The following is a 21,031-nucleotide window of genomic DNA, read 5'->3' as shown; positions in this document are numbered from 1 at the left end:
GTGCATGCAATATCTAATAATCAATTTATATTAGTAATTTATCTCTGGGGGAATTTCCACCAATACAAGGCTTCATACTAGACGAAGAAGTGATGTGAAGTCTGACTCAAGACCCACCCTACTCTGCCTCTGATTTGTGGTTGAGTTTGTTCTGAGGGTAAGCCAATCAGAGGTAGAGTAGAAGTGACATGTCACATTTTTTTTCTCCACAGTTTAAACCTGTGTCAATGGTAAGAATGTGTCAATTTGAGAATAAAATGACATAAAATTAAAGAAAAAAGTATTTTATGTATTTAAAATACACAAAATACAAGGTCTGAAAGTATCTTGATACAAATTACATCTTATTTTTCTCGGTCCAGCCAAATACAAATTACAAAATACACAAATGTATTTGAAATACGTATTTTAAATACATGTATTTAAAATACTTGTATTTAAAATACTGCCCATCTCTGCACACACACACACACACACACACACACACACACACACACACACACACACACACACACACACACACACACACACACACACACACACACACACACACACACACACACACACACACACACACACACACACACATGCGTCACACTGTTTGGGTCTTCTTTTACGTCGTTGACGTGTTTGGCCAGTGTTTGGCTAGTCTGGGCACCTTCCACCCCGCTTTTTGTCATGGGGGCGTAAACCCCGGACCCAGAATTAACACCGGATGGCAATGCGCCTAACAACGTCGTTGTTGCCGTTAGCTTGACGCGGTGATGTTACCTAAACTAGAGTCTGATCAAAACAAAGCTAGCGTTACATAAAACAAAACGTTTATGCAATATGGCATCTCCGCCACCACCGCCTGACACACCGGTCAAAACGGTGAAAGAGGATTCTGATACTTGGGTCAAATTGTCAAGTTAACGTGAAAGTTGACGAGCTAGAAACGCTGCCATCCGGTCTAGGGCGGGCTCTAGGCGGGAACCAGTAGGGTGACAAAATCAATTGTGGGCGGGAGCCAGGCTCTTTCTCGCCGAGAAGAGCCTGGTGACGCGAGGTTAGTGTTTGGCTACCCCCTTTTTTTTAGCAGTGTCAAGCTAACCAGAACAAAAAACCTAATTGTGATGGTTTCTTTCCAAATAAAACCAGTATCCACAAACATACCTGTCTGATCTCTTTTTTTAATAGGTTTGCCTTTATTTTGAAGACTGACGCGCATTGCTTCCGGTCTTATTCTGGCTCTTTTCTGACGTATGTATGAATCTGGTCTGGCTCCGCTAACATTAGCCAATTTACGCTAATAACCTGTTTGGCAGCTGAGTGAGGAGGACTGAGGACGGACTATCTAATAGAAAACACAATGTTTCTATTTTAGACTGAGCAAAACGAAACGCTGGATGTCGACCAGACAAATATAATTGGAACGGGGGACCGCCAAGACAAAGAAAAAGGGTGGGTGAGCGAAAACAAACGTTAGCTAGCTGCGGCTAGCTAAGTTAGCTAGCTTTGCTTTGGCTTATTGACAATGCTAACAATTATGTGTGGGAGTCAAACATCGCAATGGTGCGGATACCGTTAATGTGATTTTTGACTGGGATCGTTAAAATCGTAGTAAAAATGTCAGTAGGGAGGGATCCGTTACCAATGAGATTCGCTAGCCAACGTCACGCTAAACTAATGTGTTACCAAAGCGTTCTGCTTAATCTCAGAGGCAAAGTACATAGCATTAACCATATTGACATGATTTGCACAAAACCTTTTGATTATATTTTTTTCTGGTGCTGCCGTTTTCCTCCAACAAGCTGCAAGTGACTGGAAGGTTTGAACAACTAGCCAAGGTCATGTAGGAACAGGAATCCATATTGACTAGTAGTAGTACTTAATATTCTAGTCCAAACCGAATCTGGGCAGCACCCAGAATCTATAAACTCTGGGTTCCCAGATTGGTCCAAACCTACCATCATTTATCTGGTTTTGCATTAATTTCTCACAGTTACAAAGCTACTTTATGTTAAAAGTTGGAATTTTTGATGCCATGCTAACTGATTTATTTGCTTCTTAATCCTCAGATCCATGGCAAAGTGGCTGAAGGATTACCTAAACTTTGGCAGCAGGCGCGACCCTCCACAGCCCCCCAGGCCGGATTACACTGAGAGTGAAATACTGAGGGCTTACAGAGCTCAAAAAGAGCTGGACTTTGAGGACCCCTACCAGACCTCTGATAAGGAGCGCCAGAATGGCAGCTACAGTTCCTGCAGTGCAACAGTGAGCCTGCCCTCTTTCCCTGCATTAGGATCAGTGCTGCCTAATGGTGTGGAGGTAGGACATGTATGCTTTTACAGTCATGTTTATGTGAAGTAGGCTAATGGCCTATGTCTACCCACCGGCTGTGTTACGGCTCCCTGCAGCTGCCTGAACAGACCCACGCCCATGTCATCTGTCACACGGATGCAGGATCTGACAAAAATAGAACATGTGCGTATTTTTCCCATACCGCATGCATGTATTGCCCATCTATTATAATGGGCGAGAGTCTGTTCCAGCAGTTTTACCAGATCAGCACCGAGCCGTACCGCATCTGGTGTACATTGGGTTTTAGTGTTTCTTTTGTGCAGCAGGTGCTAGTGTTGAAGACAAATGCCCTTTTAGGCTATCTTTTCTTATAGATTGCCCATTGCTGCTTACGGTGGAGCCACACTAGGGCGTCATTTGACGCATGCTGACGCTGCTGCCCATTCACTTTGTATTGAACACGCTGTGTCATCGCCTCACGAAGCATGCTGGGATACCAGACGATGCGGAGCAGGCTTGTGAAGCGACAGTGGGCGACACAGGGGGCGGGGTGGAGTTTGACAAAGTTCAAAGCTAGCCAATTTGAGCTCGTCCTAGGTCCTACCCTACCCTTCCTGTCCTCTTCCGCTTCCTCTCTACCACCAATTTTCAAAGAAGCAAAGTAAATCTAGCAGCAGCTAGCTTGGGAGTTAGCTGCTGCTTCCGGGTTTCCACGCCCACCAAGCGACAAGCGTCCATACAGCCAGGCGTCAGCATGCGTCAAATGGCGCGCAAGTGTAGCTGCACGGTTACTGATGATAATGCATAAATCATTGGTGAACGTGTTTCATTTACTTCTGCTTTTTATGTTCCTAGGTGAAAGTGGTGTCTCCCAAACACAGACTCATCAAAGTGGACTCTCAGGAGTTTGGCCGCTGTAAAGTCCCTCAGAGTCCAGTGACCATTCAAGAGGAACCTGTAAGTATTGCAATTTTTTACTGTCTGCTTCATTTCCCTAACCTCGCGTCACCAGGCTCTTCTCGGCAAGAAAGAGCCTGGCCTCCGTTTACAAGGGATTTTGTCACTCGGCCTGTTTCCGGCCTAGAGCAGGAAACAAGCAGCGGAAATAGCTTGTTCACTTAAGAATCAGACACAACTAGGGATGGGCATTTTAACCAATTTAAATACTCGAGTACTCTCCTTCTATTATGAACGAGTAATCGGGTACTCGCTGTGGGGGGGGGGGGTTTGGGGGGCTTTGTGGGTCCGTGTGGAAACACAGCTTAACCCAAGTTTGGCTATGTTAAGCAGTTCATTTCGAATATCTATTACTATGGTAATGACAGGGGCAGGAGCAGGGGTAATCTGCTGTGTATGGGGCTGTTCACACATAGCGTTTGCATTTTTGCATGGAAAAAACACAACCTGTAGCACTTTTTGTGAGGAAAGGGACAATTAGGTGACGTTAGCTGCAGCTGTTATCCCTACCTCAGATCTCTGGTGGTTGGATGGCAGCATTGGTTAGCGCTGCGTCGTCGGAGCAGACTTGTGAAACAAGCGAAGAAGGCTCATTTCCAATAGGCCTACATGCCCGGTACAATCCATTCTGCTTTATGATCAGTACAGTAACGTAAATCCACGGATTACAAGGTCCGGTGTTCTGCCAAAAAGTGAAAACTGACCAGTGACCATAACGTTAGCTGCAGCTAAATAGTGATCGACATGAAGCAATAAAGTGACTCGTTCTCCACATTTCTTGTGGCTAACGTTATGGGACGACGACAGTGTAGTCAGTAAACTAGCGCCACGTTTTCAATGAGTTTTATCGGGGGTGCGTTGTGGAGAAGTGCGTCTGTCTCGTGTCGTTAACGGGAGCGCATCTCCACCAGTCAATCTTCATGATGAGCTGGGAAACTTCCTGTTAAAACTTTCAAAATAATAGTACTTAAACAAAAGTAAATAGCTTATTGATGCACGTTGGATGAGAAAAAGGTATTTCAACAAACAAAGCAGCAAACCTTGTATCAAAATACTCGTGATGTTAAGATTACGAGTGAAACTGTGGCTGTAAGGCATTACTCAAAATTAATATTAATGCCAATGTTACAATAAGGGTTTTATTTTGAAAGCCCTAAAGCAGATGACATACTTTTACATTCTGGCTGACTTGACGCCCGTGCAGTTATGCCTGTCTGAAACACAGCCATGCTGCCTGATCCACATGACGATGTGTGCATACCATTTTTAAAGGGGTGAGGGGTGGGGCGAGTACCCGAACAGCAGAAACATTACTCGAGTACTGACGTTATGAACGAGTACTCGAGTACCCGAGTACTCCCGCCCATCCCTAGACACAACGAATAAGAAAATAAAACGGCAAACAACTAGCCTCAAAGCGAGACTCATCAGTCAAAAGATGGACCTACCGAACAAAGTTTTTTATTAGAAGTTCTTGTAGAAACATTGCGGATTCACAATATTGAATTGAATTGAATTGAATTGAATTGAATTGAATTGCATTGCATTGAATATAACTTTATTCTCCACCGAGGTGGAAAATTGTCTTTGGCTCACCAAACACAAAAAACAACAGCACAAGAGGCCAGAAGGCAATTAGTGAGACAGGGATATAAACAAGCATAGACAGACAGGGTTAAATCACACATTAAAACAGTTCATGTCTGGTTAAAGTCTTGTTGGTCACTTTGTGGAGTTAAGGATGCTAATGGTGCTTGGGATGAAGGACTTCTTAAATACATTCTGGTTGCCAGAGGGACTCTATAGTGCCTCCCAGAGCTCAAAGGCTCAAACTGGCTGAATAAAGGGTGGGAGCTATCTGCCAAGATACTCCTTGCCTTCTTTCTCGTCCTTTCTGTGAAGAGTTGAGTCAAGGGCTTTTGGGGTTTACCCACTACTTTGCTTGCCATTGACACAATCCTAGAAAGTTTATTCCTAAATCTACAGTTTAGGTGACCAAACCAAACAGGAAAATGAAAAGTTAAAACACTCTCAATGGGAGTATTGTACACCAATTCTAAAATCTGCTGACTGACACCGAAGCCACGGAGTCTTCTCAGAAGATAAAGTCACTGTGAGCATTTCTTAAAAACATACTCTGTGTTTTCAGAGAAGCTCACCTGACAGTCTAAGACTGTACCAAGATATTTGAATTGATTCACAGTTTCAACATGTTGGCCATCAAGTGAAACTGGCTCTGTTTCCAGATCTTGCTTGGTACACATGATTAGTTCATGATTAGTCTTAGCCACGTTGATTTCCAGCTGGCTAATATTACACCATGATTGAAGAGCCTTAGTGTGGGCCACATATGCAGCTTCATCAGAGGGGTCTTTCCTCTGCAGGAGGCCGACTAAGGCCATGTCATCAGCATACTTAATCAAACTAAACTGTTTCTCATTCATCATAAATTCATTTGTAAAAAGAGAAAATAAAAAGGGAGAAAAGACAGAGCCTTGTGGACAGCCTGTGCTGATAGTGAGCATATCTGAAATGCTCCCACTGACAGAGACCCTCTGTGTGCGGCAAGAAAGAAAATCTCTGATCCAGAGAATTAGCCCCTTGTTGACACTTGTTATCACACATTTTAAGCCAATACAGAAGCTTTACTTTTCAAACAAATGGCCAGGTGATGGAATAGTTATAGTTGTCTGTCCGCTGTTATCGATAATGGAGGATCAAGTACAACAGTTGAAATCCAAAGGCATCTCTGCTCTGCTGCCCGTGCTGGGAAAGACATGGACATTGATCATAAGATTTCACATGGCGAGTACTCCATTGTCTTTGGCTCTCCAGAAACCTTCCTCGGCAGTGACTACTGGAGAAATGTGCTAACGCTACTATACAACTTGTGTTGTTGTTCTTTTGATCAGGCACTAGCACGTAACCTCGCCGCGTCAAGCTAACGGCAAGCTTTTGCGCACTTATTTCCGGTATTGTTTCCTGTTTCCTTGGTTTACGCCCCCATGGCCAAAAGCGGTGTAAATGGTGCCCAGACTATCCTTTCCCCTCTCATTCTCTATCTGCATTCTCTCTCAACACACACACACACACACACACACACACACACACACACACACACACACACACACACACACACACACAATTATTATTCAGGCTCTTCTGCTTGGCACAGATAAGTCCATCACATTGTCCCACTAAATGCATTAGATGGCTTTCTTTTGTTTGCTTCTCTTCCCACCAGGTGGTTCCCTCTGCCCCAGTCGCGGTGGATGCAGACACAGACTACTCTGACCCATTTGATGCCCGTCCAGACCCAAGAATTGGATCAGACGGGGAGCCCAAATCTGCACCACCAGACTGCTGCAGCTACATGGAACCATTTGAGGCTCAGCGAATCATTTCCGGTCAGTCATAAGATCTTTATCGCTCACTTGTACACAGGGCTTTAAAGCGTTGGTGCTCCCGACCTCCAAAACATAGGAGCACCAGCACAAATCATTGCACCCCCCAAATGATGCTTGGCTTCCATGCTCTTTGCTTCTCAACATCACATTTCAGCAACTTGGTTATCTTCTTAGTTCAAATTGGCTAAGTGGGCGGTGTCTGTCCTAACAGTGTCAGTCACCATTTGTGACAGAAGTGATGGCATCAGTGATGTCACTTGAGCAATTGTGATGTCATCAGTGATGTAGAGCAGGGGGGGTTCCCAAACCTTTCCGTCCCAAGTACCACTACGTACAAAACCAACTTTCCCAGGGACCACTTCGACTGCGTATACCAATCCCCCCCCCTCCCCCAAATAAAAGTTGATGATCTAACCATGCAATAGCAGCAGGTAGGATAAATGACAATATAAGGCTACTAGCTGGTTCAAAACGGAGACACACACACACACCTGGCTGCCAGCATTAGGCTGTGAAAAAGATGACCCCTTTGTAAAGGTTTTTTTTCCCTCACCAAAATTGAGCCTAAGTTTGGAGTGTTATTTAGCTATCTTCCTGACAAAATAACATGACATGGTTGATACAAATTGATTCATTAGGTCTTCTAGTTTCATAGGATACCAGGAACTTCACTCTGGCTTTAAAACTGAGCCTGCTGCAGTCTCTGAAAGAAAATGTTCAAAATGTTTAAACATTTCCGAAAATCGGCCCAATCTGTAAATTTTGTGTGTGCAATTCTCTGGCGGACCACCAGGCGGAGCCCCGCGGACCACAGTTTGGGAACCAATGATGTAGAGCAATTGTGATGTCATTAGTGATGTCACTCCAGCAATTGTGATGTCATCAGTGACACAAATCCATTGTGGTATGAGCCCATGGCGCACAGTTGCACGATGGCGCCTAGGTGGGTGGGTGGTGTATGGTGTCGTTCAACCCCAACTCGGTTTTTGAGCTGCCAGCGCCGTTCTGCAATTCATTCTCTATGTAAGGACGCGCTAAGCACGCTCCTCTTTCAAGGAATGCACCTGGCGTTTAAGCGCTGGTGGTGTCTAGTGTTTTTGGCGGAGTGCTCTGGGCGTTTTAAGCTGGAAAAAGTTTGGAGGAAAAGTGCGCTGCTCATCGTTTCACTCCTCCTACCTCTTCTCCCAGAGGGATCTTCAACCTCCGGTGCTGCCAGAATTGGCAATAATCTGGCTTTCATGTTGACAGTCAACAACATCAAACAGACAAAACCAGCTGGCTACCGTCCGTGTGATCGTTGTATCCTGAACTGTACTGCACGCGACTGCAGGGGAAAACAAATGTCTGTCTGTCAGTCGAGAGTCTCTGCCCTAGGAATCGAGCGCCTCATAGAAAATCCTGTCTGATTAAAAGCAAACTGGCCACTAGGGGTGATACTGTCCGTGAGTGGCATTGTACATGGCATGTTCACTGTATTTCTGAGACAATTTTACCCATGTCTAACTAAAGTGTCAAGTTACTATCTAACACACTGAACTAAGTCAGTATCATCTGGCTGACAGCCTGCACTTGTCGATAACAGTGTTATTTTAAATGGAGCGCCCCGATACCAGCGTCTTTCTGAAAAGTTCAGATATTTTCAGCTGAAAGCGCTGGGAGCCGGCGCACAAAACAGTCGGAGCGCTCTGAAAATAGACACTGGTTGCAGCTCACGTTCTCTAGACGGCCGTAGGCGCCCGCATACGCTCTCCCCATTGGAAACAACTGAAAAAAGATGCTGGAGCTTTTAGGAAAAGAAGCCATATGGACACACGGCCTTAGATGAGGTTTATGTTTCATATGATTAGGATGCAATCCATGCTCCCTGTAAAAAAAAAGTTATTGTGACACCAAGCAATTACTTGTAAGCTCAGCAGTGCACCTGAATTGAATTCCTATGTTGCATAATTTCAATTTTGGGCACATTTACACACTTTAGAGCTCTGCTTAGAATCAACTGGCAGCCTAAAAGAAAACAACTGAATGAGTCAAATTGAATGACTTATAAACTGTGTGTGTGTGTGTGTGTGTGTGTGTGTGTGTGTGTGTGTGTGTGTGTGTGTGTGTGTGTGTGTGTGTGTGTGTGTGTGTGTGTGTGCGTCTTCGCGTCTTCGCAGAGCTCCAGCACAGCGCGATGACTCACGGGTCTGGGATCGGTGACGGGGGCCAGTTATATGATAACCCATACGAGGAGAGGACTTGTCACTACAGCCGGGTCGCTCCACCTTCACAGCAGCAACCCCAGGGGATGGAAGGAGGACCTGCCCAGGTAGACAGCAGGGAGAGCAGGCTGCCTCAGGATGATGAGAGGCCGGCTGATGAGTACGACCAGCCGTGGGAGTGGAAGAAGGACAACATCTCTAAAGCTCTAGCAGGTAAATTGGCATGTACACTTGGATGTACTGTCCATTCCTGGCTTGTATATTTTCAAATGTGCCTCAGAATTAGACACACGAATTCTACAAATACAAAATATTCCCAACTGTTTCTTCTTATAGAGATTAATTCCTTTCCATGTCTCTCTTTCTGTCCATAGTTCAGTTTGAAGGGGCGGAAAGGGAGCGCTCACGAGCCCAGACAGACCAGAACAGGCTTACCAGGACCAGCCCCACATCCACCACAGCGACAGGGGGCACAGCCACTGTCCGTATGGTTGGTGACACCCCTCCTCTCCTTGGTGAGAGAGTGGACCCATCTCTACCACTGGAGAGACAAGTGTAAGTGTACATGTACAGTCTTTTAACGGATAGTGTTGTTGCAGTCTGCCATTAGCAGGAGCTGTGAAGTAAGCACAACCCAATGATAAACCACAGACAAAAGGTTATATGGTGAACAGCAGCACTTTGTGTACAGTAAGATAACCTGTGAGCATGTGGAAATATCACTGACACTAGTATTCACAACTCTATAACTATGATTCATAATAATATGCGATCTTCATTTCCTTCCCATCCCATTTGGTATAGATTACATGCACAACTTCTTTACTTCCTGAAATTAGTACAGCTTCTTTATTTCCTGTCCTACACTATTGGATCAACTGATTAGTCAGGTGTGCCTGATCATTGTTGTGACTGCAGCACACCTGACATTAATCAGTTCATCCAATAGTGATGACAGGAAATAAAGAAGCTGTACTAATTTCAGGAAGTAGTGGAGTAGTGCATGTAGCCTATTGTGTGTGTGATGAGTAGGTACAAGTCGTTTTTAAACCTCAACAGGATACTACATGGGTGTTGCATCTTGACAGTTGAGCAAACAGAGGAAGTAATGTACAGACTCCAGACAGCAGATAGAGGAAGTAACAAAACCAAAGTTTCTTAGGTTTAGTTTCTAATGGGATGGAATATACACTCCCCAAGCACTTGATTAGGATATTTGCATGAATAAGCAGGTATCAGATATCAGCCAATCATGTGGCAGCAGTGAAATGCATGATATGGTCAGCAGCTCATGTTCACATCAAACATCAGAACATCATCTTGGTGTGATTTCTCCCCCCATTATGAGTTGCCATCACTATTGAAATCCAAGCTGATTTTACGTAATGACAAGAGTGATAGAAGAAGAAAAAATGCATTACTTAAGTTGGAGATATTGGGGTAACCTACTCTTCTAGTACAAATTACCCTTCCTTCATCCAAATCAGAAATGTGATTTTGATTTGGCTTCTTTTGAAGTGTGTGTGTGTGTGTCTGATTCTGACAAGCAGAGGACTCATGGTACGAGACTAGACTCCAGTAGAAACTGCAATAATCATCAAAATGTCTTAGCTGTCATTGATTGTGTTGCATAGTTATTTTCTCTACTGTTGACAAAATGTGATATTGTAAGTCGCTTTGGACAAAAGCGTCTGCTAAATGACGTAATGTAATAATAATAATAATATAATAATAATAATAAAAAAAATAGATAAGAAAAAGCGCCATTCTCAAACTCAAGGACACTACAGTATAAAAATACAATACAAAAGCAGTATGAAAATATTAAGAATAAAAGGGTACTAAAAACAGTTATGGGATAGTGCTACCCTGAACCCAGGCTGTGCTGAGGAAAAGCGAGACTGAAGAGATGCGTTTTTAGTCTGTTCTTGAAAATGTTAATGGAGCCAGAGTCATAGATGGAGAGTGGGATGGAGTTCCAGAGCTTTGGAGCAGCAGCAGAGAGGGGGTGTATAGGTAGAGTAGGTCAGACGGGTATGAGGGCGGCAGACCGTGCAGGGGATTATAGGTGAGGAGAAGGACCTTGAAAGTTATACAGTGTTTTATGGGAAGCCAGTGGAGTTGCTGTAAGGTGGAGGTGATGTGTGGCCAGGGTTTGGTCCGGGTCAGAATCCTGGCAGTGGAATTCTGGACATATTGGAGTCGAGCAAGAGTCTTGGCAGGAACCCGGTACAGAACTCTGTTGCAGTAGTCCAAATGTGAAGTGACAACGGCGTGGATGAGAGTTTTGGCGGAGGTGTCTGAGAGCGAGGGGCGGAGACGTGAAATGTTTTTGAGGTGGAAAAAGGCAGACTTGGTGACCGATTTAATATGTGATTTGAAGGAGAGGGTTGAGTCAAGCAGGACCCCAAGATTACGGACTTCAGAGGAGGGGCAGATGGAACAGCCGTCGATGCCGCCATGAATGACCCCACATGAATGCAGTGCAGGCCAGTGATCCTCTGTTCTGTTGGTGCGGCAGGTGGTACCACGGTGCCCTGAGCCGCTCGGAGGCAGAGAGCCTGCTGACGCTGTGCAAGGAGAGCTCCTACCTGGTGAGGAACAGCCAGAGCTGCCGCAACGACTACTCTCTCTCCCTCAGGTACACACATCTGCTCATACTCTCTCTCCCTCAGGGACACACTCCTGCTCATACTCTCTCTCCCTCAGGGACACACTCCTGCTCATACTCTCTCTCCCTCAGGTACACACTCCTGCTCATACTCTCTCTCCCTCAGGTACACACTCCTGCTCATACTCTCTCTCCCTCAGGGACACACTCCTGCTCATACTCTCTCTCCCTCAGGGACACACTCCTGCGCATACTCTCTCTCCCTCAGGGACACACTCCTGCTCATACTCTCTCTCCCTCAGGGACACACTCTTGCTCATACTCTCTCTCTCCCTCAGGGACACACTCCTGCTCATACTCTCTCTCCCTCAGGTACACACATCTGCTCATACTCTCTCTCCCTCAGGGACACACTCCTGCTCATACTCTCTCTCCCTCAGGGACACACTCCTGCTCATACTCTCTCTCCCTCAGGGACACACTCCTGCTCATACTCTCTCTCCCTCAGGTACACACATCTGCTCATACTCTCTCTCTCCCTCAGGTACACACATCTGCTCATACTCTCTCTCTCCCTCAGGTACACACTCTTGCTCATACTCTCTCTCTCCCTCAGGGACACACTCCTGCTCATACTCTCTCTCTCCCTCAGGTACACACATCTGCTCATACTCTCTCTCCCTCAGGTACACACATCTGCTCATACTCTCTCTCCCTCAGGGACACACTCCTGCTCATACTCTCTCTCTCCCTCAGGTACACACTCCTGCGCATACTCTCTCTCTCCCTCAGGTACACACTCCTGCTCATACTCTCTCTCCCTCAGGTACACACTCCTGCTCATACTCTCTCTCTCCCTCAGGTACACACTCCTGCTCATACTCTCTCTCCCTCAGGTACACACATCTGCTCATACTCTCTCTCCCTCAGGGACACACTCCTGCTCATACTCTCTCTCTCCCTCAGGTACACACATCTGCTCATACTCTCTCTCTCCCTCAGGTACACACTCCTGCTCATACTCTCTCTCCCTCAGGGACACACTCCTGCTCATACTCTCTCTCTCCCTCAGGGACACACTCCTGCTCATACTCTCTCTCTCCCTCAGGGACACACTCCTGCTCATACTCTCTCTCTCCCTCAGGTACACACATCTGCTCATACTCTCTCTCTCCCTCAGGGACACACTCCTGCTCATACTCTCTCTCTCCCTCAGGGACACACTCCTGCTCATACTCTCTCTCCCTCAGGTACACACTCCTGCTCATACTCTCTCTCTCCCTCAGGGACACACTCCTGCTCATACTCTCTCTCCCTCAGGTACACACTCCTGCTCATACTCTCTCTCCCTCAGGGACACACTCCTGCTCATACTCTCTCTCCCTCAGGGACACACTCCTGCTCATACTCTCTCTCTCCCTCAGGGACACACTCCTGCTCATACTCTCTCTCTCCCTCAGGTACACACATCTGCTCATACTCTCTCTCCCTCAGGGACACACTCCTGCTCATACTCTCTCTCCCTCAGGGACACACTCCTGCTCATACTCTCTCTCCCTCAGGGACACACTCCTGCTCATACTCTCTCTCCCTCGGGGACACACTCCTGCTCATACTCTCTCTCTCCCTCAGGGACACACTCCTGCTCATACTCTTATAGAGCTCCAACCATTAATTCAACCATTCATCCAAGCTGTAATTGAAAAAACAGCCTCAGTGTGTTACACTGTCATCTATAGTTTCCAAAATTATCTGATCCAGTTTTGCCTCATTTGGTTTATTATTATGGTTGTGGGTGGCATGAGAATCATCTGAGATCTACGCCTTAAAGCAACTTATTATTCTTCATCTCCCTGCTTCCCCCACCACTTTATCTGTGCTGCACTGTCTCCCCTTCCCCTACCCCCCTTTTGCCCTCTGCTAGTTTGTTTTCAGCCCATTGGCTATATGAAGAATCAGCATGCAAGCATCTGTTTTGCTCATTCAGAAGGATCATCTGTATGTTGTGAGCAAGGAGGTTCTAAATTATATTAACTGGAGGATGAATGGGAAAATGGCTGCCCATTCATTTGGACATAAGCTGCTCATTCAGCACGTATGCCAAAAAAGTGTTTTTCTTTCTTGTTTATGTCCATGATGCTCAGCCAGCGAGCCCAGCCTCATTCTCATCATCAAGGGAAGGAGCTACTGGTGGGAGCGTGGGAACGGACAGTTTGGTGCGGGAGGGATTGCTGAGAAAGAATCTCATAAAGTTCATATGTTCATTCAGCATCAACATGTAGATCTATTTTTTTTGTAAATAACCTATTAAACTTTTGTAAGAGGATTTAGAAAGTTATGTACAAGATGGAGGTGTTATCCTCGACTCAAACAGGCGTACGTAATTAAGCCAATCAAAAATACATGACATTCTGACATGCAGTTTCAGTTCCTTGCTATTGCTTGCTATTCCTCATGATTTTCACTAGCTAGTTCTGCTACATAACTCTACTTAGCAGAACTAGCTACTAGTGAAAATCACGAGTTGACCCTGTGTCCTTGTTCTTTGTCATCATAGTTTGACGAAGAAGTCATCATACAGTATTTCCTAAACATGTTTAATTCAATTTCAGAGTGTATTGGGACTCAATTGGAAAAAGCAAGCTTGATTACCATGCTACATTGTTCCGTCTCTTCTAGATATACTTCTAACTTTTTCTTCTTCTTTCATCTTTTTTTTTTCTTTTACTCTCATGCGACATGTTTTTTATTCTATTTTATTGTTTGTCTGACATGTAATGTATTTGTTGTCCTGGACCGTAGGAAGACTAGCTGATGCCTTGGCACCAGCTAATGTGGATCCTTTTTAATAAACAACTAAACAAATTGGAACCAACAGCTGTTCCAGCATTGTTTCACCCTGCTGCTTCCAAAATATAAAGCCCACTTTGTAGCTTTCCTAACTTTGTTAGCCAGACGTCTGATTCTACTGAGCTGGAAGTCAATCGCACCTCCCTCTCATTCCTCTTGGATCAGGGACATTTTTTATTTAGTTAAAGTGGAAAAGATAAGGTGTACTGTAAATGGTTCACTTGCCAAATTCAATCAAACATTGGGGACAAATCTGAGTGAATCAGAATCAGAAAGACTTTAATGATCCCCGGAGGGAAATTGGGACAAGTTACAGTAGCTCGCTCACAGAACACACATAGCATGAAGTAAACAATAGTAAATGCAAAATAAGCAGAATAAGAACACAACATAGCATAGAATAAACAGTAGTAAATGCGATAGAAGCAAAAATAAGTAGAATACGTCTAAGTGAGCAAAATACGTAGAGTAAGTATACATTACGTGCAATTATCTTTATCGCACACCGATATCACACTTATATTAAGTCGGCTTGCCCTATACGTTACACGTGGCTCAGCCAGGCACAGTTAACCTATCGTGTCTCTGAGGTGCTCTTTTAAGAGAGGCATTAAATAGACCAATGGCCACAGGCAGGAATGATTTCCTGTGCCTCTCCGTATTGCATCTAGGTGGAATCAGTCTCTCACTGAACGTACTCCTATCTTTGGCTAGCACGCAGTGGAGTGGGTGCGAGTCGTTGCTCATGATGGAGCGTAGCCTGGACAACGTTCTCTTCTCTGACACCGCAGTCAGAGAGCCCAGATCCAGCCCCACAATGTCCCTGGCCTTACGGATCAGTTTGTTGAGTCTGTTGGCATCTGAAAAACATCAGTCATCATACAGTTAGCTTATGGTTCACTTCCCTACACAGCAGCCACAAACGTTTCTGTTTAGAAACACAGACTGGCAGCTAGACTCAGTCTATGCAAGCAGGTTAACCACACAGCACCATACAATACTGTCATGAAACTGAATTGTAAATCGTATACAGCGCAAGTTAATTAAAATAACTAAGTTAATTCACAACGAAATAGAAAGGTGATGAATAGCAGGACTAGTTGGGTTTGCCAGACAGACCTGTGGAATACATGTGAACTGTAGGATCAAGTTAGGCTATTAGTTAGCTTGCTGTCTACATCTCCATCCTATGAACAAAGCACAGAAAACATACCATAATCACAAAGCTCAGTTTTCGGTCATTTGTTCTTCTCTGTACATATTAAATAGCTGTGGCCTACTTGTGAAAAATACTTAAAGGGACACTCCCCCGAAAAACAATGCTCAATTATTTTGCACAGAATCTCACACATCTGCACACATTTGTGCATGAATGACATCACTGGTCCACAACTTAACTCAAATCAACTCTTAATAACTGGCAAACTAAATGAATGAATGCAGTTTTGTATGTATGTATTTTTGTATGTGTGAGATTCTGTGCAAAATAATTCAGCACTGTTTTTCAGTGGAGTGTCCCTTTTAATATCTTAATGAACTGGACTGTACGAACACAGCTGGCAGAGTGTTTTTAAGGTTTTGTATGGTGTTGTAGGTATCTTCTTAACCGTTTTTGAAGTCTTTTACAATGGCCATCTATGGGACAAGCGCTTTTTGGGCCGCAGGTGAATTTTAGGCTGCAAAAAGTTCACCTGCGGCAACCCACCATGTCCAATTGGCAGCCAGGCTGAGACATGAGAGCACACTGCAGTACTAAATGAAATCTCTTCTGTCTCCTCTCTCAGGAGCTGTAAGGGCTTCATGCATATGAAGTTCGTTCAGTCTGCAGACGGGCGTTATGTCCTCGGCGAGAACAGCCCTCCCTTCTCCACCATCCCAGAGGTCATCCACTACTACACCACACACAAGCTGCCTATCAGAGGAGCTGAGCACATGTCCCTGCTGTACCCTGTCATAGTGCAGACCCTCTGACAGTGACACACACAAACACACACACTCATACTATCTCCTGGTGCTACTGAATATATACTCGCTGTTTACTGATCTCTGCCCCACAGTCTCACTTGCCTTATCAACTGTTTCACCCTCATTCTACGTGCACTGGACACAAGAGAGCGGAGCATTTGGTGCAATCTTTCCTTTTCCATTGACTGTAAGCCCCCCGCTGACCACTGGCAGCTTAATAAGAGTGCTCAAACTAAGCATCATGAACTTATGCCTGTGAACTGGTATTGTCACTGAAATCCCTGCATTTTGTTACCATTGAACCCTGAAAGTTGGCGATTGTGGAGATTATTATGATTGGTAGCTGAATAGTTTGACATCGATGATCATTTTCTCTCTTCAGAGACGACAGAGGGAAAATGAAACTCGCAAGACCCGTGTCTTGAGACTGGAATCTATATTGCATGGAGATTCATCTTGATTACTGTAATGCCAAGTCAGTTGAGATTGACTGTACTGCCAAATTGCTTAAAGGATAATAGCGGTGTTTGTTTTGAAGTTTGTGCTAATTGTCTAAGTTGAAACGCAGAACAAGCCAGCACACGAGATGTCCTTTTTTATCATTTAATTTAGCTCAGTCCGGGGTACAGCACAAACAAGTTTTATCATTTAATTTAGCTCAGTCCGGGGTAGTGGGTACAGCACAAACAAGTTTTATCATTTAATTTAGCTCAGTCCGGGGTAGTGGGTACAGCACAAACAAGTTTTATCATTTAATTTAGCTCAGTCCGGGGTACAGCACAAACAAGTTTAGCTCAGTCTGGGGTACAGCACAAACAAGTTTCGGCCCTAGGCCTTCATCAGTGTCACTGATGATAAAAAAGGACATCGTGTGCTGGCTTGTTCTGCGTTTTGACTTTGTGCTTGTGCCTTGCACCGGACCTGTTCTGTTTGACTCTCCGAGTGTGCTCGTTTTTCCACTTTTTTAATTGTCTAAGTTGCCCAATGCCCATCTTTACTTTATTCCTGGGGCCAAATGTATAAACCATTTGTACAGACAAAAAGTCTGCATCCACTTTCCACACAGGTTTCCCAATTTATAGAAATATACATGCCTTGAGACTAGTGTGCATACCGCTACACATCTCTCACACCATGCAGACTGTACACATCTCTCACACCATGCAGACTGTACACAGTCTTCACCATGCAGACTGTACACATCTCTCACACCATGCAGACTGTACACATCTCTCACACCATGCAGACTGTACGCAGTCTTCACCATGCAGACTGTACACATATCTCACACCATGCAGACTGTACACAGTCTTCACCATGCAGACTGTACACAGTCTTCACCATGCAGACTGTACACATATCTCACACCATGCAGACTGTACACATCTCTCACACCATGCAGACTGTACACATCTCTCACACCATGCAGACTGTACACAGTCTTCACCATGCAGACTGTACACATCTCTCACACCATGCAGACTGTATGCAGTGTTCCGAGTCTGACTAGTGTGATGTGGCAAAAAGGATCATATAACTGTGAATGTGGGTGACATTTTATTTAGAGCTACACAGATTTCTACACCTAAATATACACAGTTGTATACATTATTTGGCCCCTGGTGTCCACAATCAGCACAATTGTAGATATCGTGGCTAATTTCTAGGCATTTTCAGTCATTTTCTGCCATTCCTTTTCATACAGTATGAAAAACAAGTTCTACAGACTTGACATTTGCCTGAGCTAAACAAATCATCACAGTAAACGTCAAGCCTTAATTTGGTTTTGTTAAAGTTTCGGTTTCGGTATCATTATTCCATTGTGCCCACGTTTGAGTTGTTCACACCATTAGTATTCAATACACACCTTATGTTATGCTCTGGTGGTTACTGTGATTCACCTGACACCCACAAGAAGAAATAGAAGTATCTGACAGGAAATAGTCACTCAAAACATCTCTCCTTACAAACTTTATTTTCACTGAGTGCGTTTACATGCACACAATAAACAACTGAGAATAAACGGGTAACTGGCAATAATCTGATATCCGTGTTTACATGGCATGCACTTAGAACATAGCGGGAACTCACCTTAAAGTGTGTGAATGGACAATTGACTGCAATGAATAAAACTGATGATTCAGCAGAAACCTAGGTGTGTTAATGGGTTTTCTCATAAACTGATAACGGCCTTTATCCGGTAAAGGATGCTGTTTACATGACATTTGAATAATCAGGTAACTCTAGAAATCCGATAATAAACGGCTTATTAGTGTGCATGTAAACACACTCAGTGATGAGCCTCCCACCCTCCTGGCCCAGTCTTGCAGGAGCCTGGTGGTTGGGGTCGTTAAGCTGATTGGGTGCACCTGGGCCCGGTGAACTCCTTGGGCTTGCCTGCAGACCATTGAGAGCCAAAGTGAAACATCACTTCCTGCTTTCTCCCTGTACCAGTGCTGGGAAAAATATGAATGGCGGTGGATGGAGAATAAGGTTACTTTTTTGATCCCGTTTGAATTGTGCCACGGGGTGCCAACGCTAATTTTGTCAATTTAAAACATAACTTTGCATGTCAAGAAAGTCACAGTTTGTTGTCAAACTGAAACGTAGGGGTTAGTTTCGTATAAAAACTACATACCTCGTGGAAGCTCGTGGCATGTCGCCGGTCTTCAGCTGTGCCGGTAGAGAAAGTGACGTCACTTAAATTGACAAAATTAGCGTTGGCACCCCGTGGCACAATTCAAACGGGATCAAAATAGTAACCTTATTCTCCGTCCACCGCCATTCATATTTTTCGCAGTGCTGGTACAGGCAGAAAGCAGGAAGTGATGTTTCACTTTGGCTCTCTATTCAATGTCGTTCCTCCTCACCTGTGTGCATGTATTCTTATCTGGAGCATAATTAGCTGGGACAGCTGTTAATTTCAAGCTAAGTTTGACACCCTAAAGTTTGTATTTTAAAAACTGAAAAACAAGAACATGATAAAATACATGCATTCCAAAATGATTTGGGGAAATTTAAACTAGATGTAGACAGTAGTAAATGAGCTATAACTCGAAATGACACATATATGAAATGACACTGGTATTATCCTTTACGTGTTAGTTACTGATGCTGATCAAACACTACATTTTTGACCCTGGCCATCTTTTGCCTAATGGTTTCTCTGAGTTTCAGAGTGGCCTGTGAATGTGACATGATGCTGTAGCTGCGTGTTTTCCTCACTTATTGTCATGTGTGGACACCAAGGCAGTAGCCGCTGATAATGTCAGAGGAAATTGGTAGCTTAGCACAAACCTGCAATACTAGGTTAGAGAATAACTGCAGTATTATTAAAAGCTCATTGCTTTATGATCATGACTAGAAGCTTTGGTAGATTATTTACTGTGCAGTTTTATAAGATTTAAGATGTCTGTTGAAAATAAAGGTGTATTTGTTTTTAAATGGGCTTGAGACATTTTATTTGCTTAAATCTTATTTTGTCTTCTGTCTGGTAGAATTATTACCGTACATGGATTTGTTGATTTTGACCATCATCCTTTTGTTGATATGTACATTTAAGCAATAGAAATCGATCGACCATTGTAAGTTACTTATAACTTCTAAAATGTTGGTTCTTACAGTGGCCATGATAATTTCATTTTTACATATTGCAGCAAACGTTTTTTGTGTGTTTTTGTTTTGTCCCAGTGATGTGGTAATAACACGTAGTAGTCAACTGAGAGGAGGAAAGAACAGAACTCACTCAAGTCGTTTTCACACATGCGTACAGGAAAATTGCCTGTAAATCAATATCGGCCATTTCCCGGAATTTCCCTTCACACCTGAGCGCTCGCATGTACTCACTCATGTACTTAATACTCACAGAGTATTAAGTGCTCAGTTCTTTCCTCCTCTCAGAGTGAATCACTCCTCTATTTACAGTCAAGTGAGAGCAGGAAAGAACAGAGTGAGTGCTCACTCTGCCCCTATTTCCAGTCAAGTGGCAGGAGGAAAGAACAGTGTGAGTTCTCACTCTGCCCCTATTTCCAGTCAACTGAGAGGAGGAAAGAACAGAACCCACTTACTATTTCCAGGTCCCACACTGTTCTTCCTGTCCTGTCCTTCCTCTGTTATGGTGATTAATCTACAGATCAGCATGCAAGGGAGCTCACAAGCAACTAGATCTCCTTTATCATTCTTCCATCGGTTTCTCCACGGATGCTCCTTACAGCCAGGACACATCACTGCACTCTACTCCCTGGTAAACTGGCCTTCCCTTGAAACTAGACGCAAAATCCACTGGTTGATGTTTGTTTACAAAACACTACTAGGCCTCACTCCCCCCTACCTGACACAACTACTGCAACTGGACAGGTGTTGAAAATTAGCGTTCCGCTATATACACTTAACACTGTGTATCTGGTTACTGTGCATACATGTACTGTATGTTGTGTATCTGGTTACTGTGCATACATGTACTGTATGTTACATCTCCAATGGTCTGTGATGTCCATATCAAATAAACTTAACCTAGCGTTCACCCCCCCCCCTCCCCCGCACCATACAACACTGGTTATGCCACGCACATCCTGCTCAAGGTCCCCAAAGCACACTCGTCCCTGGGTCCCTCCTCCTTTCAGTTTGCTGTAGCCGATGACTGAAAGAAGCTGCAAAAAACCCTGAATATGAAGAGCTTTGTTTCCTTTCGCACTTTCGAGGGCACTATCACAAGCACTCTGGTGCACAGACGCCTTACATCAGGCCTATTCCACTGG

General features: G+C 44.3%; 1 protein-coding gene across 3 annotated transcripts; it reads left to right on the top strand.

Moving 5' to 3' along the window:
- The first annotated feature begins 1,311 nt into the window (after positions 1-1,311).
- On the top strand, positions 1,312-19,676 carry LOC310773743 (SH2 domain-containing adapter protein F-like). Of its 3 annotated transcripts, none has more exons than XM_083633683.1 (8): positions 1,312-1,443; positions 2,061-2,310; positions 3,139-3,240; positions 6,485-6,647; positions 8,804-9,061; positions 9,223-9,403; positions 11,370-11,489; positions 16,094-19,676. In XM_083633683.1, exons 2-8 carry the CDS (start codon positions 2,065-2,067, stop codon positions 16,278-16,280), a joined length of 1,257 nt encoding a protein of 418 aa, XP_083489809.1. In that variant the 5' UTR covers positions 1,312-1,443; positions 2,061-2,064; the 3' UTR covers positions 16,281-19,676. The 3 variants fall into 3 exon arrangements, with proteins under 3 accessions (XP_083489809.1, XP_083489810.1, XP_083489811.1); XM_083633684.1 differs by having other exon boundaries at positions 11,370-11,442; positions 16,094-16,210; XM_083633685.1 differs by lacking the exon at positions 1,312-1,443 and having other exon boundaries at positions 2,166-2,302.
- The last annotated feature ends 1,355 nt before the right edge of the window (positions 19,677-21,031 follow it).

The sequence above is a fragment of the Poromitra crassiceps genome (genome assembly GCF_964638095.1).
Source record: "Poromitra crassiceps genome assembly, chromosome: 3".
Lineage (NCBI taxonomy): Eukaryota > Metazoa > Chordata > Actinopteri > Beryciformes > Melamphaidae > Poromitra > Poromitra crassiceps.
The sequence above is the reverse complement of the archived record's forward strand: the minus strand, read 5'-3'. Positions and strand labels throughout refer to the sequence as shown.

What these genes read in the sequence shown, in the direction of transcription:
- LOC310773743 (XM_083633683.1), top strand. Translation starts at nt 2,065, where the DNA reads ATGGCAAAGTGGCTGAAGGATTACCTAAACTTTGGCAGCAGGCGCGAC. An exon ending in TGACCATTCAAGAGGAACCT is followed by an intron (nt 3,241 to 6,484) that starts GTAAGTATTGCA and finishes TCTTCCCACCAG; the next exon opens with GTGGTTCCCTCTGCCCCAGT. An exon ending in GGCTCAGCGAATCATTTCCG is followed by an intron (nt 6,648 to 8,803) that starts GTCAGTCATAAG and finishes GCGTCTTCGCAG; the next exon opens with AGCTCCAGCACAGCGCGATG.